Here is a 27,600-nt window from a genome sequence, read left to right as displayed (position 1 = left end):
AGTCTCCTTGATCCTGGTCTGCTTTTACTTATTCCAAGTACCTCTAGGTTGTACCGTCTTATCACTGATGTTAGTTGTGCTAGTTTCCCTGTATCATACACTGTTCGTACATTCAACAATCCTATCCTATTCTTAAGTTTGGCATTTAGAACTTCCACCTTCCTGCCATTGGCTTACTTTTGGCTTTTACCATTGGCATTCGTCCATCACATCCTTCAGTTTGTTTTACGGAACAGGGTCAACCCCCAACCTTGATGACCAGTGGATTTCTTTTTTTCTCGCCTCTATGCTTTGGTCTGTTCAGTATTGGGGGGGGGGGGCTACCAAGAGATAAATCTCCTGCTGGTATAGCTCTATGGGTCAAAAAGACGCGCAAGCTGCCCGGCCACGACAAGGATGCAATTCAACAGGGAGATCCAACTATAATGAATAGCTCCTTAATTATTGTTTATCATTTTATGTGTATATATGACGTCACGAAGAACACTTACACACTTAATATTTCTAAGTTTTTGTGAGAAACAAAGTGTCCCTTAAATTTTAGTTGGAAGAAAAACAAAAAAATTCAAAAAAAAAGTATGAATAAATATGATTGTTAATAACTAACTTCAATTATTTGCAAAATATTTTCAGGGTAAATCATATAGCCACTTGTATTGACACCTGTCAAATACCACAAACTTGGATACACTCCTATGAGGGACGCGAAGTTGACGCTGTATCAGAGTTTCATTCAAGAAGCCTGACACCTGATGGTAGAAAATTACTGTTAGTTCATCTTCAAGTTGCAATACCATTAAACATTTACATTTATTTATGTATTAACGATCAGATGAAAATGAACACAGATACATTACATAAAGGCCCTAGGATAAAGAACATGTTGCTAAATATTACTATTTTTTCTTTGGGAAGACAAGACGTTTGTGTCACTGCTGAGAAAGAAATAACCCCTGTCTATGTTGAGGGCCAATCCCCCTATGTTGATAGCACAAGTTTTAAATTCTTACTGATGGAATGATCTGTTTGTGTATTTGTGAGGCTGATACGTGTCAGTGTCAGTGTGACGAATGACACATTCGTGTTTCACACAGACACTAACACACATACAGGTGTTACCGTTGTTACCGTAGTTGTCACGCCATACATTGGATTAACCTTTAATATAGCTGAATTAACTCTTAATATAGTTACGATATTAACTCGATTAAAACGCGTTCCTATATAGGGTTGCGTTTTAATTAAGTTTAATAAAAGTTGAATATCCCGTGGCTGAACATATCATTTTACCATACCTGTCCCCTTAAATAAACCAAACATTGTGAGTCCCCTTGTGTGCGGCTCCACTTGTACTTGTGCAACAGCCTCCACTTTGTTGGTGTGTATACAAACACTCACACACACACACGCCCCATTTAAAGCTTGTAAATCATTCTATATGGGATCTCATCAAATAACACTACAATAGTATATGTGCACGTTTTTTTTAATTTATTGCATTTATCGGTACATATAATGTAACCAACGGGATTATAGAAAATGCAATATAACACAGAATAGCTAGTATTTATTTATTTCATGCATTTCTTTTATGTCGAATATATAGCTTCGTTTCAAGTTTCCAGTGGCTGCTTTGGCATTAGTTTAACTCTTCCATAGCTCTAAGCTGTGAATATAAACAAAAAAGTAATTAATCTATATTCCGAACTGCCAGCATTTATACACAACTACAAAACCTGCAAAATAGTTCACAAAGTTTTAATATTCATGACAATTCTAGGATTTCGTTTCATTTTTTATAACGTCAATAGTATAAGAACACTCGGTATTGATGGCCACATAAATATGGTCGAGGAACTAGATTACGTTCAGGCGAATATATTGGATGGATGATCGACCGGCAGAATTAAAACCCATGTGAATAAAATCGTACGACACTTAATACAGTCAATTCAAAAGAAGATTAATTTCATTTCAATTGCGTAAAACTTTTATCTTAATCGCATGATCATGGTATATATTAATTGAATGTTCGAATTGATCGATGCAATTGACAACGGCTGTTAACCCCTAAAACAATAAAGTATGTGTATTTCAAATATGCTGTGCTACCTGGACAGCAGTATCTTGTTTTATAGTCCAAACATGTGTTATCCGGTTGGTCTACTTTTCTACAAACAAATCCGGCACTAGGGGAGTAAGAGGAGAATATTTCACCAGTAGCCAATGCTGGAGTACCACCCAGGGTCTGTGCTTCTATTGCAGAAGGAGCAGAACATATTTGATGTTGGATGAGTGCCGTAGTTTCCCAGTCGCCACTGCCGCTAGGGTCATCTCTATCGAACCATTTAGTCCAATGACCATTGTCACACTGTGATACTGTGTAAATAACCAGAGATGAATCTCACAACGTGTTTGTTTCTTAGTGAGCAATTCAAACTGAACATATATTTATTTATAAACCCAATTATTCCCAATAACAGGCCATGATTTTGTACATGTTTCAAGTTTGTTTTTTCAATGTATGATACATCCTGGCAGCAGGAAGCATGTTTTATGCAGTCCACATCAGCTAAAAACACAAGACACACTTTAGTAGTCAATTCGCACCGGGTATTATCAGTACGCTCTTTAGTAAGGCGAGGTTCGCAAATATTAATCCTGCAAATGATTGTTTTTAGCTGCTGATTTTAATTATAGCATATATGTTTCATTAAACGATGGGTGTCAATAGCTTATTTGATTATAATCATTCCATTAAACATCAAGAAAATTCAACTCATAGAGACATGTACGTATGTATGGGATGTTGTTGTGATTAATTTAAGCTTTAATACCATTTTTTCAACATATACCACTTATTACATATTTGGCCTACATGTACCTATATAAAAGGAAAAAAACCCTTTTAATTCTACAGGATTGCCTTGTTATTTTGATATTACAGTGACAGTTTGAGATGTGTCTTGTGACACAACCTGAGGCAACAAAATTTTGTGCAAATCTTGCATTAAGAAACAAATTCTCGTGAACAAAGGTAAGAAGAAAACTAGCCAAATATGGCGTCCTTTTCAGCTGTACCTGTAATAAACAATGCTGGTAAACCTCAGACAGAACTGTTTAGCATTTATCACCAGCAACTATATCATCCGATGTGTTAATGCAGCTAACGGCAATTTATAAACGATCACAGAAGTTGAATATTTGTACTGAGGAATTAAACGATCGAGAAATTCCAACTACAAGTAAATATACTAGAAAGCACCAAGATACAAGTATTCAAGCTATTGAACAATTAATTCTCGACATCCCTGAAAATGCCAATGAGTACAGGATTGATATAGTACTTAAAGTGCAATGGATATTAGCATAAAAAGAGACGAAATTGACATTGTTCACCAAATTGGCAAACAGAAGGTATCGTCCAATTATCTTTCACTTCGTTGGCAGACGAATTCGTAACGATATATACAACAAGAAGAAACTACGGAGTAACACTGCACAACAATATCGATTCAAGGAAGACAGCAACGTATACATTAATGATAGCCTAACACAGCGAATGAGAAAACGACAGGCGGACGATAAAATACTAAAAATTTCTTGTGGACAATAAACGGCAGAAATATTAGCACGCAAAAACATAACAACACCAATAGTAGACATTAATTGTACAGGTGATATTAGCAAATGATTTATGCTGTTTTGCATATTCTTGTCTGTAACACCATTCATATGTTTCTATGAAGTCTCAAATCTTTTTTCAACTGCACTGACGTGGTTTCTAGTTTCTATGCAGCATTTTAGAACAACAGTAATAATCAATTTTTTCAGTCCGATCATTTATCCATTAAACTGTAGTTTCAACTTATTATATCAAAATTTCATAGGGGAGAATTTAAGCTAATTGGAGTCCATGAAGTAAGTGCAATTGATAATTCAAATTTATTCAGAATTCCGCCATACTCTCTTAAAACAAAATTGTAGGAAATATGGGAAGGGGAAGAGGTGTTGAAGCGTACACACATTCGTCGATTGACTATAATATTATTGACCACGAATTAAAGCTTGATAAAACTTCAGTTAACAAAAAGATAATGGTCGTTGGCATTATATATAAAAAACTATTACTGATCTGAATAAATTTGAAAGTAGCCATATGCGAGTGCCAACTCGTGTAACTAGCCCAAGTAGCACCATTATTGACCATAAAGGAAAGGTTTTTGTAGAGAACATTTTGATTTAGATAATTTGTATGAACCTGTCATTCGATTATATGTATATGTGTGACGTGTTTTCGCAATAAAAGGAAATATGTAACAAACATGTACCATGAAGTTCCAGGAACATGAAATGTAACGTTAGACGAGTTACACAACCGTGGATTACGTCAGCAAGAAAAAAAAGAGTATATTAAAACGAAACAAAACATAAATTATATAAAAAATACTGTTTTATCCAAATATGACCAAACTGAGGTTAATAAATACTATACTTAAAAGAACATAAAAATGCTACTATGCATTGATGAAACAGAGAATTTTCAAAGACTTGATTGGTATTGAAAAGATCCTAGTCCTAGAGAAATCAATAAGGTCTTCAACAGTTATTTTATAATTATTCATTCTAACCTATCTTCAAAGATTGACAAAACAATCTCCACATATAGTGATTATATACGTGGCCACTATACGTCTTCCCTTTCATTGTCTGCAACACAAAAAGTGGCTGTTTTTCAAAACTTTTCACTGTTATCCTCCAGAGACTTGACAAATTTATCACATGTAGATGTTCACATATAGAATTTTAATTAAAAGCGCTCATAATTACAATTAATGTTACTTTGGGTTCTGCAGGACTAGCCTTTAAGCAATATCAGATCACAATAACTCATTTTTTGTAGTGTAATTATTGTATTAACTCGAGTTTGAGTATTAAATAAAGCTATTATTAATAAATATATTTTGCATTATTTTGTATTGTTTGTTACAAAAAACAGATGGAAATAAAGCTACATTAGGACCACGCATTATACAGCAATTGTATATTTTATTTTAAATCATAATTTCAATATTATTTTGTACGTTGCTATTTGCATTTTACCTTAAACTCGTTTGTAATTACACGTTATCTTACCTGGACAGCAGTATCTGACTTTATAGTCAAGACAGGTGTTATCAGGTTGAACGCTTTTTTCACAAACAAATCCCATAGTAGGTGAATATTGTGAGAATTTTTCACCAGTAGTCATAGCTGGAATACCATCCAGGGTCTGCACTTGTATAGCAGAAGGGTCAGAACACATTTTATCTCCAAAATAACTTATGGCAAGTGATGTAGTTTCCCAGTCGCCAGTAACGCTTGGGTCATCCCTATCAAACCATTCAGTCCAATAACCATCATTACACACTGTGTGTATATAAAATTGTGTTAGTGGCTTTCCATTTCTTGTGAAATGTTTTGTCACAAAGATCAAATGAAAATAAACCATCATTATGACAAAGCCATATACAGCAATTATATATTTCATTTTGACTATGAATTTGAATATTATTTCTGTACGTTGCTATGTGCATTTTACCTCTTAACTCATCTCGCAATCATGCTGTGTTGTCTTACCTGGACAGCAGTATCTGACTTTATAATCCAGACAGATATTATCAGGTTGGTCTATGTTTCTACATACAAATCCTTCAGAAACCGAATACAGGAAGAATACTTCGCCAGTATCTGATGCTCGAGTACCACCTAGAGTATTTACTTGTATATCAGAAGGGTCAGAACACATTTTATCTCCAAAATGACTTATGGCGAGTGATGTAGTCTCCCAATCGCCAGTACCGCCAGGGTTATCTCTATCAAACCATTCAGTCCAATAACCATTGTAACACCCTGTGTGTATAATTATAAATTACCAGGCACATTTTATTGAATGGAATATTGATTTCAACATCTGAATATCTCGAATAACAGGCCATGAATACATACAAAGTCTGGAGAAAGACACAAGTAGTTTGTTTATGTTATTTGTTTCAATTATATTATTTATTGGTGCACCGGTACGTTTCTGTTTGCGAGAGCACATTGTATTTCCTATGTAATGACTTCAGCACATGGGAACTTTGTGTATGGATGCAAAAGCCAGGAATTTAACTCACCAGCGACAGCAGTTACAGATTGCAGTAATTGGGTTTGCTGATTTATAGAAAAAAAAACATGAATTAACATGATTAACTGAAGACTGAACAGACTTAATGGATACATACAATTAACTATATTGAAATGCACTTAAAATACCATTGATTTTGATTTAACCGAAAACAAAACTTATATTTACTATTTTCTAATATACAGGTGTACTGGCAGAAGGGATTTAACGATTAAATATCGATTCAATTTGTTGGCATGTTTATATATATATATATCTTTTTGATCGCTTACGCAGAGGAAAGTTTGATACAATGAGTAACATTATGGGTTAGGTAGAGACTATTGCACAGGAAATTGTATCATAAAATACCAACTTGTGCTATTTGATAAAATTGGAACTAAATAAAGTACGGGTAATAGGTTGATGTAAAATTAGTTAATAATAGTAGAGCTGGTCGATGGTGAAATGTTACACTTACACAAATGATGGCCGTGTAGACCACCAGTGAACCAGCTAACTTCATTTTGCAGAAATCTGAAATAGAAAGATTATATTATTTAATAAAAACAACTATCAACATTGAAATTATATACTGACATAGCGTATTCGCAGATAATACAAAGCTGTATGTAAATGACACTGAAGTTTGGTTTAACTGAGTAAACACTATTATAAACAATTCAAATAATAGTAAATAATTAACAATAGTATTACTAAAATAGGCTCAAAATCTGGTATGCTTTCAAACCTTGATAATAAGTTTGTATTATTTGTTACTGCCAAATAACTGAGTGCCACATATGTGGATGTATATATTTTAATAAACTATTATTCACACAAAACAATTGCATATTGGGGTAAAGAACTGCCAAATATTTGAACCGCTCTTGACTGAATGTTTTTTAGTGTTGATTATATGGCACACGTTTCTCTTACATTTCTTGTGTAAACATATGGTATAACTGGAGTGGTTGACTTTATTATTTGATTCGTATAGCCAAATGAAATGAGTATGTACATGTGAATCTAATTGCTACAATATGCTATATACTGGTGGCTACTGCAGGCAAATCTATATATATGTGCAGCAATTAACCAAATTTATACTGTATGCTAGAAAAATGGATAACTGAATTACACACACACACACAAATTGTTTGGCTGAAAGGAGGTACTTTAATACAAAACTAGGCCTGAACAAAGTACCCCAGACCAAGGCGGAGCTGCCAAACAAAGTGATGGTATTTAAGGACAAACACTGACAAAAAAAAATGAATTAAAGTCAAAAATGAAAAGCTGGACTAGGCACTGAATTAACTAATCATAAAACTACCCATGGCAGAAGTGAAGTGAAAACGCTCTGTCCTGGAAAGCTTCTGTACTCTTTGTAAACCATTGAGTGCCAATCACAAGAGTCTGGTACGCCAGCCATACCAACACAGTTGCACCGTCACGCCGTAAACTGCGAAAGGCATAGTCTGAAGGATTTGACCTGACTGTGGTAATGCTAAAATTGGAATAACATTTACGTGGTAGTGGCACTGCCTAGATTTAGACCACTGCACATGAATACGTATTCCCTGAGGCACAAACCTGAAGTCAGATCTACACAACTGTTCCATGGGATTGAACGATAAGGGTGAAAAGGGACCAAATTGGATTTGCGAAGAAAAGCGAAGAAACTGAAAATAATGCAAACCCAAATGGTGGCGTCAAAAGGGGAGGTAGAATGGGAAGTTTGGGATTAGGGAGATTAGTCATGGTTTTATCTAAGCATTGTAAGGTAAGCTTGAGTACTACATCTAAAAAGCTGCAAGGATCAAAATTAGAAAAATTGTGCCATGTTTTGATGCTGGAAATATAGTTGCGAATGGACTGGATACTACGAAAATACCTAGAAAGAAAGCCGGCAAACATAATGAGTGTTATGGGGGAGCCAGGGATGGGAGTATGCCCAATATTGTGGCAAAAGGATGTGAAAGAACTCAATTGGGATTATTGAAAGTGCCTGGTCTAAACTCTGCCCTTTAAGCTGTGCTTACTTGTTCAGCAAAGTCTTGATTTTTTTTGTTCACCATTGTACCCACGCATATAAACTATCCACCATCTAATGTCCTAATGGAATTCATTGTTTAGATATATGCGATGATGTTCATTGCACATTGTAGTGGCCCCCTGCGAAGTCAGTGATGTAATTTACAGCGTCATAACCTGTTTGGTAGTAAATGAACATCAGAGCATTAGTGTAGTGTTGAAAAGCCATTGCCGATGAGCGGAGTTCAAATGGGAGCTTGGTGTCAATAAAAATATGACCTCTCCAGGTAATATTCCTAGGAGATGAAAGTCTAGTGGGTCTACTGGAATCCAATGATAGCATCGCTGAATATCACATTTGAATAACAGGCATTCACGTCCACTGCAGTTGATTAAATTAACAAGGTTATCAATGGATGGGTACCTAAGCTTGAATGTTTTTTCCAATGATTCTCCAAACAACTGAAGTGTTGGTGGGAAAGTTCATGATTACTCTGCGTTCTTTGGGACTGTCGTTAAAGGAGAGTGGGCTAGTTGAATGTTAAATGAGTTTGTCTCTTAGGGTCCCAGTAGTGCTCCATACCTGACTTCTGTCAAGACATAATTGTCAACATGAGATGCGAATGGTACTGATGAATTGTGATGTGGCATTGTAACTTGCAGCATATCTGCTGCATAATAAATAGGCCAACCATATTCTAAAAAGTCTGCTACGGTACTGTTATGGTAGCCGTTTAATGCTTTTTGCCACTGTGGAATGTCAAATGTGGATGGCTCTGGTATACAACTGCAACCATAATTTGGTTGGTGCAAGGAATAAACAATATAGTGTGTGTTACTAAGTTTGTCTGCATTGTTTTGTAAAATAGGTGGCCAGTCTGATAATGGATCTGGTTTATTGTCAGTGAAAGTAACTGCAAATGTTGTAGCATTGGATTGACAAGAATCAGCGCTGTAGTGTGGATATAGTTGGTATAGTTGTGGTGACTGTGATAATGGGCGGCATCAAGTGAGCAGCAGAAGTGACTGGATACTGTGACATTCTGACAGGTTGTGGTGCATTGGCAGCTATGTTGTTGGTTGGAGACAAGTGATTAGCATCGGTGTCATGGTGGTCTGTCTTTAGTTGTTTATCACTGGGGGCCATACTATCAGATGGAGGCTGGTAGGCAGCATCGGTAGCTACTTTATCAGATGAGTGCATGGGAGCAGTATCGGTGGCAAGACGTAACAGTGGTTCCGCATCAGTAGCTAAGTTATTGGGAGGAGGTAAACATAGGTTGGCAGCAGCGGTGGCTACATTATCAGATGAATGCATGGGAGCAGCATCGGTAGCAAGACGTAACAGTGGTTCAACATTGGTGGCTAAGTTATTAGGAGAAGGTAAACAGGTTGGCAGCAGCGGTGGCTACATTATCGGATGAGTGCATGGGAGTAGCATCAGTGGCATTATGTAATAGTTGTCCAGCAACAGTGGCTATGTTATTGTAAACATATGTAGGCAACAATGGTGGCAGAATGAATTTCTTTAGATGGTGAAATAAAGTGGGCAGCATAGTCTAGACTGGGGAGTCATGCTTTGGATGGTGTGGGCAATCTTTAGCCTGGTGAAATGATTGAATGGAGCGAATTTTTAAACATGGATGGCAGATGTGCATTTCCAGCTCGTCAGCGTAATTCTGAACACTTGCCTTTCTAATATGCAAATATCGGACTGTGGCAGATTTGGATTTCTTTGTGAGCTTGCTATGTAAACATCTTGCCCTTTCTCTTTCAAATATATCATCCCATGTCCTTCGACCTCGCTCAATGGTACGCAAAACGTCAGCATGGAATTGGCGAATTTCAACCCAGGCAAAGTTTCAGAGAGGTGTAAACGTTCCATCAAGTACTTTTGTTTATGTTTCTTACTTTTGATGTAGCTGATTATATACAATTCGCCTCTTTTCAAGGCTGCCAAGCTTTGTTTGGTGGCAGTCTCATCTTAGCTGGATGTATTTGTTATGCTTGAAGAGTTACTGCTGATGTCTGGTGATGAGTTATGATCTACTGATTTGAGCTGCTTTTTGGTTTCTTGATTGTTTTGGAGATGGAGTCGTCATATTTAGAACGGGTGGTTTTAGCTTGGATGGATTTTTTGGGAGCAGTGTTACTGTTAACGTTGAGTTCAAAATGCTGTTTTTGAGCATTTGTCGTTGTAATTCGATTTCCAGTCCTAGACTGTCATTTCCATGTCGTATAGAATCAAGCATTGCCTTCTGTTCTCGGCTGGTGGATCGGGAGGCGTGTTTGTTGGTTTTGAGAGCCGACATTCGTGGAGTCGTATCACGAGATTCTGACGCGCCATGTTGTTTCGTGATCGTTCCTCAGAGCGGGCGGTCTTTTCAAAATCGAAGATAAAAAACTTTCACTGTTGAGTCTGACCACTGTAAATGGACTTCTAGAACTGAAAAAGGCAGCCGAGAAAACAAAAATACTGAAGCAGACTGAGAATCTGCTGCCACTAGGTGGCGCTATATACTGGTAGCGACAAAAGAGAAAACTGAGCAGGCAAATCTATATATGTGCAGCAATTAACCAAATTTATACTAAAAACAAATTTAACACAACAGTTGGGCATGATTACTTCAAATGTGAAAGAACTTTACAACGAGTCCCAGTTAGTAACACAATACACAGAAATTAACATGTACGCTGTATTAGTATCTTGTATAATATGGATGAAGACCAACATTTATGTTAAACACACATGATCTAGTTGACAAAAAATCACTACTTTCACCTCAGGAATTGTATGAATCTTTGTGCTCAGACTTCTATAGAACTGACTAGCAACACGATTCTCCTTTTGTAAAATACGTGCAACGTTTGTGGTGTGTCTTGACCTTTTAATCCAATAAACAACCGATCGAATTAACGTGACTAATGTAATAACGCGATATCCATTTTTATTTCATCAAATAACGCGAGTTCTTTTTTTTTTTGGTAAAATACTTTTCCACTAATTCGACAATACATATACAATATATTTGTATGTTTATTCTTCATGTTTCTGTAGTTATACAAATAACGAGAATATAGATAATAAAATATATGCTTCATTACAACATACACATACAATCTTTTATTCCGATATAGACAGTTACAAATACTGAATTTAATGGCGGCGCGATATCTCACGTTAATACTTCCAACATTATGGATAAATCAATACAGCATGTTAAAATTGATAACATAACAATACCGACGCGAACATGATTAATGATTATAAAGCAGACGGATGTTTGTTCAATTTATGTCACTTTTGTAATATTATAACAATGACAAATAAGACAATTTAAATTTGTTTTCATAATAGCCAGGGGTGACACTTATCATGTGGTGTATATAATGAAACGAAGTGGTGATATTTCTTGCCAACAATTAACCACGATGATCGATATGCATAACTACTAAATATTCATATTTTAAAATTGTTAAATACCAGTATTTAATACTAAAATCGGCATTAAATAAAACGGTCCATTGCCAATAACAACATATTTCAATATCGAAATTAGATAATTTTGTGTTAGCATCGTCGTCTGCTCTGTACGCTAAAGCGCGTTCGTTCGCTGTCCTGGTGGCCTCCTGACTAAGTCGCCCTATCGTGTAGATGAAGTGAGGTTAACCGAGGGTGATTTATCTAAGCAAATGCGATAAACTAAGTGGGGTATGTCTACGAGTCCAGAGAGATGAACTTGTTCTGTAGTGAGTAGTACTTACACAATTCACGAAACGAGATCGACGAAAGACCGACGTGATGTGTATTTCCTTGGCGTCGGCTCCCGGTAAATGTCACAGTCCGGGCCACAGTTTGCATAAATAAATGAAAGTGTGACCTTCTCATTTCCCAGTACCGGCTAAAAGGGACTATAAATGGGAGAACAAATAATAATCCTAGGGCTGACAGGTCTACCGTCGCAGATGACTTCGGTACCATGCAAGGCATACAACACAGTGAAGACAATTGTCATGTATCAATCAACAGGTTTAATAACGAATGACAGATTAGTCAAAATACACTTTACTTGAATTATAACACTAGAGGGCGCGCTCAGAGAGTCATGCACTTGACCTGAGTTACCCAGGTGACCGTCACATACAAAGCATTTGTCGGAATATGTTCCCAATGAGGGTATTTACTAAAGCCGGGGTGTACCAAAACAACCCTGCCACAGATAAGCCAAAACAATGCAAATTAACCTTCAAATATGCGGTCTGTCACCATGGCAACACAGTCAGGACACAAATCAAAGCAACTTCCTCCACTTTAAATATACTGGAGGTATACTCCCCTTTGATATTTTCCTTAACTAGTAATAATAAGTATAACTGGTAATAACTAATTCTCAGTAAATGCTGCACAGTTAAACAAGATAACAAAACTAACAATACACTGTCTGATAGTACTGTGCAATACGCTACCAAAACTGTCAATAACTGTCCACGACGTGCGTGTTCACAACAGGCGATGCGGGAACTGATTGTCCTTGGTCGGTCACAGCTACAGTGAACTGGTCTATTACTGGTCAATCAAAGCACGATGAACGTCACGATCACTTTTGGCATGCAGGAAATTTTTCGCACACGGTGATTCAGTATGCCGATTGCGTTGTGTACTACTATACAATGTTTCTATGCAATATCCACGCTCGAACGGCATTATCAGGATTACAAGCTCGTTACATGGGCGCTGCCATATTGTTAAGTTCTGTAAACAGATTCTGGGAGTTCACAGAAAGGCAACTAATTTGGCATGCAGGGGTGAATTTGGTAGATACCCACTTATCATTGATAGTTGTACTAGTATGATGAAATACTATCAAAGATTTAGATGTGGAGATGTTAAAAACACTATTCTCCTTAGGGCTTGGAATACAAGCAATTCAATAGAGACTGGTCAGTCAAATTAGTTATTTTAGAAATGATTTTTTTACAACTTTATTTATGTATGCACCAAATCTTGAAATCATAGGGGATGACAATTTATTTGCAGAAATGTTTTCAAGTACCGATAAATTTATCTATTCAGGCTTAGCCAAATTTGTTTTGGCAGGACTCCAGAAGAAGTACCTACACTTTATGCATTTTTTTTAAATATGCTAATTTATTCATGACGTAGCAGTTTCTGTGCTCATGAATATTCATTAATTTGTGGGTCAATACATTCTAAAAGGGGCGATATATTATTTTGGGGGGAAGAGTTAGAAAGGGGGATTAGGGGGTCAATACAAAAGAAGGGACCCATTTCGAGAGCAGCATTGGTCCTCGTGTCTGTTGTTGTTGCACGTGACCCGCAGCTGTCAACTGTTCTTGATATACTGAAGTTGCTGTTTATGTTTTTAACGTCTTTCATATCTTGTCTCGGAGGAGTGCTCTGTCCGTGATTTGAACTTATATATAACTTATAAGTGATAGGATTTAAGTCCTACTTACAGGGGCACTGTTTTCAATAGCATTCAAAAATAGTGCTAACCGTACTGGATTCGAACCAGCGATCTCTCACATTGATGACATTGTACATATCCACTGAACCATAAGGGTAGTCATGCAAATGAATGATTTCTTTTCATATTTAGCTTTATTGCAAATTAGTGTTTGCGGGAAAAGACTGGCAGGCATGGGAATTGAACCCAGGTCCTCCTGATCACTGTGTAGACAACTGACCCACAAGACCACAATGTGTTTGCATTTGATGAGATTTTATAGTGTGTATATATACAGAAATACAACATATTTCTATTATTGAGTTACAATTGTCCAAAAAATTGCCAATTTTGTGTTTTTACTTGTGTAAACTATATGCATGCCATAACCCGTTAATGTACATCATGCCAATTGGGTGTTTGCCATTTGCGTTGCCCATACCTGACCCGACCCTAACCCTAATGCCAAGACACGTTCCTATTAATAATTCCGTTGCCCATACCTGACCCGACCCTAACCCTAATGCCAAGACACGTTCCTGTTAATAATTGCTCAATAATGATACTCTGTTGTGCACTGTCTGCGGGTTAGTTGCATTGATGTCAACTGATTAAACAAGTCGCGTTTAAGTAATTTCCACTAATAACAAGTGGTTAAATTGTGACAATAAATGTGTGGACTAATATTTAATACTTAGTTTGGTGTAAACAACTCGCGTTTGATTAATTCCCACAATTACAAGTTGTTAAATTGAGAGAATAAATGTGTGGACAAATATTGACCATTATATTTGTGAGTAAATACCTGTCGTTTAATCAATTTCCACCTCTACAAGGTTGTTAAATTGAGAGAATAAATGTGTCGTCAAATATTTGATACTTATTTGGGTGTAAGAACTGGTATTTGATCAACTTCCACCATTGCAAGTTGTTAAAATAATGAAATAAATATACTGGTATCATTGGATATTTGATTTAATTGTAAAACAATGTTAACTGCTGAATTCGAACCCTCAATCAACAATTCCACAGACACAGTATAAATTCCACAACACCACAGAAGATGTTGTTCTGTTGCCTGAATTTTTTTCGTAATATAGGGAACGCCATCGACACTTCAACAAAACTTACCTTGACTTGGGTCTTGTTTATCTCTTGTCAAAATGTGGAAACTGTTGAACAAATTGCGCGTCGTCCAGTTTAAGACGTAAGTTATTTTATTATTTATTCATTTAGTTTTGCATGGTGGAGTATTGTGAGGTTTATTATTTATTCGCGACGTTCTTTGTTTTCTTGTTACGGTTTGAGGGATTTCAGTTTATTTTATTTACGTTTTCACGGTAGCTCTGATCGGGACTCGAACCCACTGTCTTTTCAAGCTAATTTTGTTTTATTTCGATGGCACGCATGTGTACCACGCCACCACGTTGGTCGTTGAGTGGTGTTTATTTTTCTAACTACTCCAGTGTTCCGAAGAGTTGAACGGGAAAGCCAAAACGATTGCTGGTTTCTGATTGCTTCGGTTCTGGTGAGTGTGCATCTCGTGTGATTCGAACCCATGTCGTTTTTTGGGCGGTTTTTTTATTTCCCATGTTGGCTACGCCGTAATATGCACCACTTCCCCGTTTTATTGTGATTTTGAGAGTGTTTAATAATGTCTTCCTCACCCGTCACGCCATGACCCAGTTTCAACCACACGGCCATTTTGCAACAAAGTGCGTGACCCGACTAACTATACGATCGTTCTGTTCAACTGTTAAGCTAGGATTTATTACCGTTTTTATCATTGTATTGTCACGTGATTTGTATTACCTTATGTGTAATGTCTTAAGTATCTTTATTGTAATTTGTATATACCAATTCGTATATACGAGGAAACGACCCCGATTGAAGGTCGTGTATTTTGTGACGTCACCAATTCGTGTGTAGGTACGGCTTCTAGAACCGTGCCTTTGTTTTTAGTATTTTGGAGCTTTTTTAGCTCAGTTTATTTTAGTTTAGTAGTTATGTAATTTTTCTCTCTTGATCTTGGTCATGGCATTTTATATGTCCCCGTACCAAATAAAATTTATCTTATCTTATCTTATCTTGTTTACATCGTAAACGAGGTCAAGTGTATTGGTAATACACGGCAGAATCCACCTCATGGGTTCCAAAGCACTGACCTCAACTGGAAGTTCGCGGCTATCGCAGTCAGTTCTTCGCTATCCAAGGCCCAAAATTCTCTGGAAGCAGTCCGCGTGTCTTTACCGTCACATATCTGAACTGTTATGTCGGCGGCTCGCGATTCAAAGCAATTTGACCACAACTTTCTGAGCACCGTTCAAAGCCACGTCACAATCTCAAGCCTGTCTCTTGCCTTCACTCTGCGCATGCCTGCTCAATCACGTTACCCGTCACGCAAAGCCTCTCCCAAAGCACAGCTGACAGATTTCAAATAAAACACACTCAAATGTGAAAGATATTACAAAAATGAAAATACAAGCAGATAAACGATACAGTCCATAGTAAAATACAATACACGAAAAGCACGTCCAGACAATGACGTCATAGTTATTCTTAGGCACTCGCGCTCACAAGCAGTGTTTCAATCAGGGTACTGATCGTACACAACACTTAGTTACAAAAGTATGGGTTTTTTTTATACAGTCGGATTAAAATCACCCACTAGCTTTCCAGTACGGCAACCCAGGTGGCTCACAACATGGCATTTTATAAAACCATTTTTACAATTCATTTACATTTTGAAAACTAATTTTTATTTGTTAATCTTTTTTTAAACACCATTTTCGGTTCTGGAATCTGTTTTTATTTTAAAAACCAATTGTTTAAATCCATTTTCATCTTTGAAATCAGTGGTATTGACAATGCTACAAAATAAAAACAATAACAAGTAACCTGTAGAATGCTGTGTGGGTAATATTTTTGTATTGATTTTTGTTGCATTTGCAGCAAATAGTTACCAAACAAGGAGAAATCTATAGGATTGGATATATCTCTCAGCTGGTTTCACATGCATAGTTCAAGACTGCCTAACCGGTGCTTATACCAGAATTTAGTTGCAGAACTGTGGTCTGTGGTTACATTTTCATTTTCCGAGTAATCGCAAGAAATTGACATTACAATAGAAAATAAAAGACTGGCACTCCCATGCAATTAATAACAAGTGAAATTCCTGGAATTGAAACATAGATTTTGAAGTCACTGATGTAGGCATTGAATAACTTCAAGTTGGCATAACGACGAGGTAGTTTATTTAATCAGTGCTGAACTAGAGGTTGAAATTATAATTAAGTTCGTTGTCATATAATTTGTTTATTTAAATTTCTCCTGAAGTCAAATAGAATACACTGGTGAAAGGATGTTTTGGAGGTGTGGTTTACATTCTGTATGGAGTGGTAGTGTTGGGTGTCATATAATTTTTTCATTTTCAACTCTTATGAAATCACACAGAATTTCACTTAATTTATTTTCGATGAAAAGTTTTCAAGCATATGGTGTGAATCAAATTTTCACTGTGCTGTGTCAAGTCTCAATAGAGTATGAGGGAAATGGCATTTTCACTGGAATTTATTTTAGCGGAAAAATGTTCACAGTGAAAGGAAGTATTCCACATTATTACATATATACTGCAGTTTATTTTGATTCGTCCCTGAAATCAAAATCGGTACTTCCACACCTCATATGCAAATGAGGTCTGAGAGCGAATAAATTAGTCCGTTCAAGAGTAGCGTTTTTCGAATCATAGCAGAAATAAACAATATTTAGAAGTACGATACTTTACGTTTGGGTACATGAATATATTTGCCGAGTGAAATGAAATTTGAACAACAGTAATGGTACTTCTAAGTAACTTATTTTGACTAAAACTAATTTGCATATCACCCATACAATGATGTTTTTGGTATTTTCACGGTCAATATGCAAATGAACATGGTATTGGCGATTCGCTCCACTTGGATTGCCCTTAAAATCACTTTAATTTTGTGTATCTGTGTGTGTGTGTGTGATTTCTAGTGTTTTCACGTATTAATTCCTCTGTGATTTGTTTGGCTTGGCCGATTTCGCTCAAACTTAGCAGGTAGGTCACACCTTCACCCTAGTTATCAGGAAATGTATCTCCTACAAATTTTGGATACAACACCTCAGACCTAGCTCATTTTGCTCAGCTTGAGTGTGGGCACAAAGTTACTATTGGTAAAATCTGAAAACACCGTTTCCATGGAAACAGCCAACAACTGAATTTTTTAATACCTTCACGCCAAATGTATCACACCCTACATTTCTATGATTAAAAAGCATGGACGTAGCTCATTCTAATCCGCTTGAGTGTGGGCAACAATTTACTGTTTTAACTCCTCTGAGATTTTTTTTGGCTTGGATAATTTTGTTTATACTTGACAGGCAGGTCATACCGTCACTAATTGGAAAAACAATCCTGGTCCACAGCTACCATGGCAACAGCCAAACACTGTTTTTTGAATACTTTTGACCCCAAATTTATTACCTCCTACCAGTCTTGTATTCATGCCTTTTATTTTGGCTACGTTGCACACCGGTAAGAGATTATCAACGTAATCCCCACGCAACTTTGAACTTTGAATGAACTGTAAATGCTGCCTCCAATCTAGAAAATACTATCGATTGGAAATAATAAATTTAAGGGATTGTTCAGTTACTCCGGCCTGGGGGGGGTCGGCAGATTCCATTTTGCCAGCTGTAAATCTCAGTTGACCCACCCCTATCAAAAAAAAGTGGGCGACCCCCCCAACATTATATTTTAAAACATGCTCACCCCCCCGAAAAACAAAGAAACATTAACAGTTTTGGCTCTGACATGATTACAAAATGTATGATGTGCATTGAAAATATTATGGTTTGCCTTAATTTTTAGTGTTTGCATTTAATAGACCTTAGGAGGGGAGGGGAAGCATAAAGCCAAACAACGACTACAGAGAAGGCTGCAGGAAGTAGGGAAATCTATGCTGCTAAAGATAGTAAATAAAAACAAAGCTGTGGAGTACTCACTTGATAAACGCCCTTATAAGATAGGAAAAGAGGATTTGAATCTAGGCGGTTTGAAAACTAATATGGATTTAATATATCATTCCTCTTTTATAGACCAGGAATGCTTTACACCTGAAGCACAGTCTGTGCTTATGAAAACAAAGGAAACTTTGATTTTTGTATAAATTTGTGTTGGATTTTGGTATTTTACAGAGCAAAATATGCATATTTAAAAGTTAAAAAAAAAACAAAAAAACTATTTATTTATATACATGAATCAATGCATTTTCACAAATTTAACTTTTTTGATTTGCTGAACAAAAACTGTCACTCCTCTTTGTACTAATTGCTGTGTTTTCCGTCTCCAGCTACAATTGGATAAATCCAGTAAATATCTTATACAATGGTGACTTCAGACTTTAAATAAAATAATCTGATATCACATGGACTTGGGATGTGTTCAAAACTTAACTGTATAATTGCATGGGGCTCTGCCGCATTGCATAATCTGTTAGTTATTTGTCAACTTCAACCCCAAAATATTTAGCCTATAACATTTTTTGCATCAACAAATTTATAGGCAATATGGGTAATAGTTATTATTAAGAACACATTTGTACGATTAACTTTTTTATATTTTGTTCTGAAATAAAATTTAAAAAAATATATGCATAAGCGCGTGTGTGAATTGTGGAAAACATGGTGACCCCCCTATTCATATCAAAAACAGGGTGACCCCCCATTCGCAAAATCAAAAACAGGGTAACCCCCCCCTACTGATCCACCGCCCCCCCCCCCAGGCCGAAGTAACTGACCAATCCCTAACAACAGAATACGTCCTAGCAATAAAATAAAATGACTTCTAAAGACTGGATGTTTTTTTGCGAACTTTGTATACGGTGCCCGGTTTTAGTTATAAACCGACGTTAGCTTTACGTTCATGTCCTACCATGGCAACAGCCGAAAACATATTGCTTGTTTTTTTTAGTGGAGTGGATCGCCAACCAGCCTGCCGGCTCGTTTTCATTGGCAAAATCGTTCAGCAACATTTTTGGCACATTAGGTGTACATCACATGGAATACTACGATTGAGAGAACTTTATGTATGTTGAATGAGTTTTATAAACCCCGAAGGGCTCTTGGAAGATCCACCCTCAGTAAAATTAGCGATTGCCATGGAGGCGCAACCATCAACATCAAAATACCAGGAGGTTTCTGCTGGCGATGTTGCGACGTTACCCAGTTCCAAATAAAGATCACCAACGCCAAATAAGCAACATTTTAACCGGTAATCAAGATTCATTCAATCCACGGCTAACAAGCAACATCACAAGTGAAGTTGTAGCGTGCAGCTCAGCCACTACTGCTGACAACGTAAGTCATGCTTGCGTGCCTTCACCATTGTATTCAAACGAATCACGTAGTGTGCCGTTCTCTTTCATACCCGGGATTCGATCAATAGGGGAGTTTCATAAAAATACATCGCAAATCATGCAAATTCAACATTTTCAAACCAGTATACTAAAACAGAAATGCTAAGCGAGGCAAAAGAAGGATTGATATTACTTTTCTGTATACACATCTCTGTTGATACTATCCCTCACATATTCTACTTCCAATTATTCCTGCGTAAAATGGACGAGCCTCTTTTCATGTTGACATTCAGAGTAAAATCACGTGACAGGCTGTTAAAATTGGCTGTTGCATACTCTTTCGCCGGTCTGGAAAATGTGTTTAATTAGCTCTCATTCAAGCAACAATCCCGATTTTCCAGTGGGAGTGAAACTATTCGAGTCTACCATTAAAAAATAGGGGTGTTTTCAGCAAAAAACGAATAACCCTGGAGTGCACACAACACACTGAATTTCGGAACAAATCTTGCATTATTTACAGCAGCAGAATACCACAGAAATATCAGACGAAACATGAAAACGCTATATATTGTATTTCGGTCTGAACCCTCTCTATTGCAATTCCAGGAATTACCCCCATATGTGCATCCATTTTCCACCTTGGTATCACCAACCCCTGAAAACAAACTCTTAATACCACGCTGAAGCGTTTGGTAATGAGCTCCCCGCCAACCAATAATGGACTCAAGCACACTTTATTGTTTAATTATGTCATTATTGTTCAATTAATATCATGAGTTAAGATCATGAACAATCTAATGATTGATTCATGACATATTAGTAGAACAGACATACATTTACAGGCATACATACATACTTATTGTCACCACAATGTTCTAAATCACAGCCATGGTAGTTTTTATAGTTGTTGCTATGGCGATTGCATTTGTTATCGACTTGTTACAAACCATACCAAGCATCAAAGTAATTAAGTTGACAGTTCTCAAGATGACGAAGTAAACTGTAAACAGATTTTTTTACTAACAATTTCAACATTTCGAACGAGCAGATAGCTCGGTCAATTTGTTCATATTCCCAAAACATGCAGTGGAGAAACCCTGTCTTCCACAACATATACACTGCAAGCATGAAAATTTATTATACTACGCAGTGCCGGACTGAGCGGAAATAGACAGATATAATAAAGCGATAGAGTGTGATAAATAAACAGGGATAATAAAGTAAAGGGCAGCGTAAAGGAATAGTGATATCGAAACAGCCATTTGCAATTATTACAAAAACACAACATAAACATTAATAAAAGTAAATCTATTGAACTCGCTGGTGCATGTCAAGTACGTATGAGGAAAAACATGACAATACCACTCGTTAGATACCAAGAGGAACTTGTATACACTAATCAACAACAAGACATTGATAAAATATCGGTGTTGTCATATCCATCTACACTAACATATCCCAGAATTGAGCGCGGTTATAGTTGCGTACCTAGGATCATGAACCACACATGATGTAATTTATTTTTCACCTAATGTAAACTATTGTTACCTCAACAAATATAGAACCTTTGTAACAAAGAACAAAAAGAAACAAACATACAATACATAATATATTAAAGAAGCGATTTTCAAATCTTTCCCCCCACAAATTCGATGATATTCTTGCCCTTGACTTAAAAGCCGTTAATAGCTGCTATATTAATTTTCAAACCACACTTTTTGTCGAACGATTTCCAATAGTTGGGACCAAGTTTCTCTCACAATCTGATAATCTGATTAAGTTTCGCTTGTAAATCATTAATTTATTAATTAATTTATTACTAAGGTGCATAAGAACGTGAATTTCAGATTTAGATTAAAAATTACAGTAATATACCTGATTATTGGTAATCAAACTCACAGACTTCACAGTAATCATGTGAACTGCCGAAACCTTTTTGTTTACAATCGAAGCAGTATAAAACGCTAGTCCCCAATACATCTCTCTGTTTTGTTGACTGATTCACTCGAATAATGCTCAGACGACGATGAAAGCGTTACGTGTTGGGTTACTTTAGTCTATGGCAAAGTACATACTAGGAAGCATTCACGAATGGTGTAATACAATGGGTGATTGTGTGTCCAAGGTGTAGTCACGAATTTCACGAACTCAAGCACGTTGTCATGAAAACGACGCAATAACAAAGAAAATACACAACAGCAGAGAATGTGATACTGGATGGCATTGTACATGATATGTATTATGCCCTAATGTACAAGTAGACTATCAAATTTGATAAAACAAATTCATTATGAATTATTACCAGTTGAAATTTAGTACTAATGCGAAGTGACTGCTCTCTGACACTTTTTCTTCAGTAGAGATCGAGTTAACGATACTGTAACATATATGATAGCATCACTGAATTTCAACTTTCGTAAAATTTACAAGATCGAGAAACATGTGGATGATATTCGCTCACATTCTATCAGCTTCAAATAATAAAAGCAGCGTAAGGTACATCTAAACAATACACTATTTAATCGTGCAGTGTTACAACAAAGGAACTACAATGTAACAAGGATGCAACTGATGAATACACGATAGAATGCCCCTTTTATAGGATTCAGCAGGATTCACACCTATGGATTAAAATAGGAGGGAAACACAGTGATTGGTTTTCAATATTGATACATCAGCTTAAAATCGACCTTGCAATTGATTCCTATTGCGTTCGTGTTGCCAATTGATTATTAATAATTGGCTTATATAAAATGAATCTGTGTTTCTTTATAAAAGAGATACATATATTAAAGTGCGAAATCTTGACATGTATTAACTTCTACTGGCTATATCTCAGTTAATACTGCTCGTAATTGAACACAATAAAGACGAATAGATAAAGCAAAAGATGATCTAATAATACAACTAAATTTCGAGTCTGAATCTGAATAAACAACAACAAATATGAATCGATGAGAAAAAACACAAGTGGATAAGCATCCACGACAAAACATTAATATCAGTTATTTGATATATATCACCAATAAAAACCAGCCCACCAACCACCTATGCAGAGACCACAAAAACATATTAAATACACTGACCGATTTACAACTGTTCCACCTAATTTGCAACGACTGACTAAACTGTGGCCATGCAGCCTAAACACACCAACAACACAGCGCCAGACGTGTCAACAACGTACATATAATCACATGATATATCATCGCGAGCGCATAAAAGCCAAACTTAACTAAGCATTTCTTTATTGTGTATTGTCTATTTTCGTCACTGTTGAAATAATAGGGCTTGGTATACTCAAGCAATAACTCCCCACCGAAGGCGGGTATACCACGAGATATTGCACAATTTATGACATATATGCACCGGCCGCTATTTTGTTAGCTAGAATTCGAACGCCGTTACGAGACTCCGGTTGTTATTGGTTGCATACATTTTTTTCCTTTACCTCGTAGTTTGTTTTCATTTTTTTCGTCCCTTAATAAATCAACCTCGTCTCCTTGGTCACCAGTTAACATGTTTTCTTTGTTTGAGGTTCGCAATCCATTTCGAAGCCACAACACGGGGAACAAAGCGTTCTAGCGTTCGTTTCGGCACCGTCCCTCAAAATGATCATGCCGAATCACAATGTCCCGTTTATTTCCAAACTGTATGTGGTTCGTCCGTAAAATCCAACTAGTGCTTCTCGGTAAACCAAAATACACAAATCACATTGCCGGACATTATCTATACATCTTCTGCTTCAGGTCCAATCTTTGTTTGTTGACGTTTACATTAACGTTCTAAAAAATTGTATAAATCTTTGTTCTTGTTCTTTTGTATTTCGATATCGTCACAATAAAAATGACACAAAGTTTCACCATGCTGAAAAAAACACAAAGACTGGGTTCGAACTCGAATATCACTTACGGGTCTACCAGGGCTACACGGAATACTTTTATTTACTTACTATGAGACAAACACAAATGAAGTGATGCAACTGTTGATGCATATGAAGAGATGAAGTCACGAATTCTATAAATTCAGGCTCATTTTCATAAAACGACGCAATTACAAAAAATGCACAGCAACCATCCAAATTATCAAATACCACAATTAAAACAAACTCATCACCAATACCGATCACTTTAAGCGAGATACCTAATTTTATGTATTAGGTGTAATTATAACAATTATAATTATGAATGGAAATAAATAAAATGTAAGACTTATAAAAATAAATGCTAGCACTGACAGGTATAATGCATACAATCAAAATAAAGCTATAAACCTTGATAAATAAATGGTAGACAAAGTCGAATGTTCAACCCTCGAACAAATTATGTTATGAAATCATTATGGTAAACACACAAAGTAGCAAATTCTGTTGCTATGTCCTGTATTTATAATTGTACACCGTAGGCATTATTGCGCAGAACACATGAAATAACTATGACAATGGCATGTTTTGTTATAATATTTACTACATTGAATTTCAATGTATTATTCAAGTGTAAAACCAAGAAAGACTTCCTTACATTAGAGAAAGCATCACTCCATGATGAGTTGTGCAATTCAACTAATCGAGACGACATTCATACTATCTCAGTGATAGCATAACAACATTGTCATGTAGGATTTGACTTGCTTGACGCTGCACGCCCAGAGTGTAAACACTTGAGGATTGTTCTTGGCATACGTCAGATTTTAACTCATCTGAGAAGTGTCAAGAAGTGTATACCTGACATGAGCTTTAAAACGTGCAGTCGTGAGGTGTCAACCAAAACCATACTGGGAATCACAAGGTGGACAGGTGCACAGAACATATATAGCATTCGTTTTCAAAACTATTGTACCTAGTTGATGCTGAAGGGAACAATGTAATAATGCAAGAAATATATACGGAGACTGTATAGGTTAACACCTACCTGGATATTTTCATGATCGCTATGGGAGGTGTCGTTTTTGGAAAGCTAAGGTACTGGCATTTGACCTGTATGAATACACATACGTAAATACAACGGGGGAGGCATTGCATACGGCATGCGATCGAATTTGTTTAATGTTGGTGGAGGCCACTGATAGGATGCTACTATGCACGTTACACCGAATCTGATTAATCTCTGTATGAATGCCACTGATTAGCAGATTGGGACAACACCCAGTGTACATACTATGGTACAGGGGTTGATGTCTATATAAATCGTTGCATAATGTTACATGTGTACAGGTATTTCACGTGACTGTTGTGTAACACATTGTGTGGAACCAAGGCCAATGCAAGGTGTGTATTTTGTACTCGGTGTTCTGTCTACACCCATGTATTAGCGGCTTTATATTTCGGAACCTCTTAGCATGGTGGAAACCCTATGACGTAGTGCTCTGTCAAATCGCTGAAACCCGGAAACGCTGTGGTTTGGGGACATTTAGCGTATAAACAGCTTCGGAAAAATTACAAAAGGGGCGGCTCGCTCTTGTCAAGTTCAAGAGGACCGTCACAAAGTCGGGATTTCTTTTTGTTTAAAAAAAGAAATAATTAATTGTTGTTTTAGTTATTTTAGCGTGATCACGAAAACTAACTAAATCCTGACTGGACGCATTAATATGGATAAGACATAGATAAGTGATTCCGCAGGGGGTCGCCTGCAGATGCGTTCAGTCGGGATTTCTTTCCCAGTCACGCTAGTACTCGCGATCACGTTAAAAAGCTAAATTGACAATTAATCATATTTGTCAGTCTACCAGAGGACTAGTTTTTCCGTTTATCGGACGACATAATGATACGTTTGTGAACAATACAGTAGAATGAGAAATTGTGTGAACACAAAACATCGTAATCATTTTGAAATGAATACAAATTACCGTGTGTCTATATACAAGATATACATGCATGATAAAGCATGTATTCTCGAATTCAACGAAGTCGGATATTTATAGGAAAGACAGGAAATAATTAACGAACAACATATTTCGTAGAACCGTTTTTTCGACAAAACTACTCTAATCAACCCTTTTTGATAGCGGTAGTTTGTTTGTTTGCGAAATGTTCCAGTTATTCTTGTTAATATTTCAGGAAGGGTTTCCCCTAACACGGGGACGAGTCCATTAAATTTTAGCACAGTTATGGGCAAGGTTACCGGCATTTTTGGAATAATTTGTCATTTATAACTAAACAAATCACTGGAGGATTTTCATAAAATTTTGTTGTTGTAACGAACAATCCATTAAGTGTGAACCCGATTACCATGGAAACAGCCATGTCGGGAATATATTTAATCATAACTTAGAAAGTTATTGTTGGATTCTCTTAAAATTATTGGAGAGAAGATTGATACAGATGTGAATCTGGTTCTCCTGAATAGAACAGTAATTTCAGAACGGACGGACCAAAAGAACAAGTTGACCGACCGACTGAAGGACTCACTTACTAACTACTGGTTATAGCGATTGGGGTAGGAATTTTCTTCAGTATATGCTACTATCCAAAAGAAAATATGCACATTCATCATGTGAATTGCAGAACACCTCCCGACACTCTCGAAGCAATATAATACATTAGTCCCCATACACACCTCTCAGTTTTGTTGACTATTCTCGAATAGTATTTATCTGTCTAGATGCTGAAAAGAGTTTCTTTCAAACTCCACTGATAGTCAGTTCATGTTTTTAACTATAGCTGGGTTTTTGGCATAATAACCGAGGACATCAACGCTGACAGGGTTAGTCTTCTAGTGCAGTGTACATACTACGAGTTGAGCTCCATTGAAGTAACACAATAGAAGTTGCTTACAAAGCAACTCGTTGTCATGAAAACAACGTCTGTGTTGCTCAGAGGCTTATATATCCCGTTAAGCTACAAGTAGTCCACTAAAATTTAGATTTGGTAAAACAAATATTTACGAGTCCTCACCCTCAAATCTCAATCTAACATCGACAATTATAAATACAAAAAGTGAAAAACAACAAGCCTACCAATCTGAGAGCCAAAAACATAAGCATATTAAATACACTCACCGATTTTTAACCACTTCGTTCAAGCTGTAACGACATGTCACATCGCATATACATAAAGAGTGGCTAGTAAATACATATCATGCATTTATGCCGTGGTGTGTGTAAATGCCCGAAACAATAGGTTAAATTCATCGAATGACATTTGCTGGTTTCATGTTAGCCTACACTGACTTTTCTCGGCACCTAACATAAATCAAACTATTGTCCTGGTTATGGTCGAAACTAAACACTTTTGAGGAGGATAACAACTCACATCACAAGCACAGGTCAATATCACAAGCACAGGTCAATATCACAAGCACAGGTCAATATCACAAGAATGTGTTCAATATCAAATGATTATGCCAAGTTGCAATCATTCGTAAAGCATGGTCTATTTCCAAGCGTACTTTTATTGGGCATCAATGGGGAATTCATATGCACTAAATGCTCTGTTTTCAATCCAACTTTTTAAAGTGTTTTGCCTTGACTCTGTTTTCTCAGTGATTTTTATAAAAATAACGTGGCATCACATATGTAATACTGACCATGTTTTAATATGCTAAGAAGAGATTTCTCAACGGTTGATCTG

At 36.6% G+C, this 27,600-nt stretch overlaps 1 protein-coding gene across 1 annotated transcript; it reads right to left on the bottom strand.

The window, feature by feature from the left end:
* Nucleotides 1-1,468: 1,468 nt before the first annotated feature.
* Nucleotides 1,469-27,600, bottom strand: LOC144341600 (mucin-5AC-like). The gene is made up of 7 exons (XM_085494807.1): nt 27,557-27,600; nt 6,630-6,685; nt 6,159-6,195; nt 5,620-5,892; nt 5,137-5,409; nt 2,113-2,379; nt 1,469-1,666 (listed from the first exon to the last, which is right to left on the bottom strand). Exons 2-7 carry the CDS (start codon nt 6,672-6,674, stop codon nt 1,662-1,664), a joined length of 900 nt encoding a protein of 299 aa, XP_085350933.1. The 5' UTR covers nt 6,675-6,685; nt 27,557-27,600; the 3' UTR covers nt 1,469-1,661.

Source organism: Saccoglossus kowalevskii, chromosome 21 (genome assembly GCF_978046115.1).
Source record: "Saccoglossus kowalevskii chromosome 21, keSacKowa6.1, whole genome shotgun sequence".
NCBI classification, from domain to species: domain Eukaryota; kingdom Metazoa; phylum Hemichordata; class Enteropneusta; family Harrimaniidae; genus Saccoglossus; species Saccoglossus kowalevskii.
Note: the sequence above shows the minus strand (reverse complement) of the source record. Positions and strands in the feature narration are given on the sequence as shown.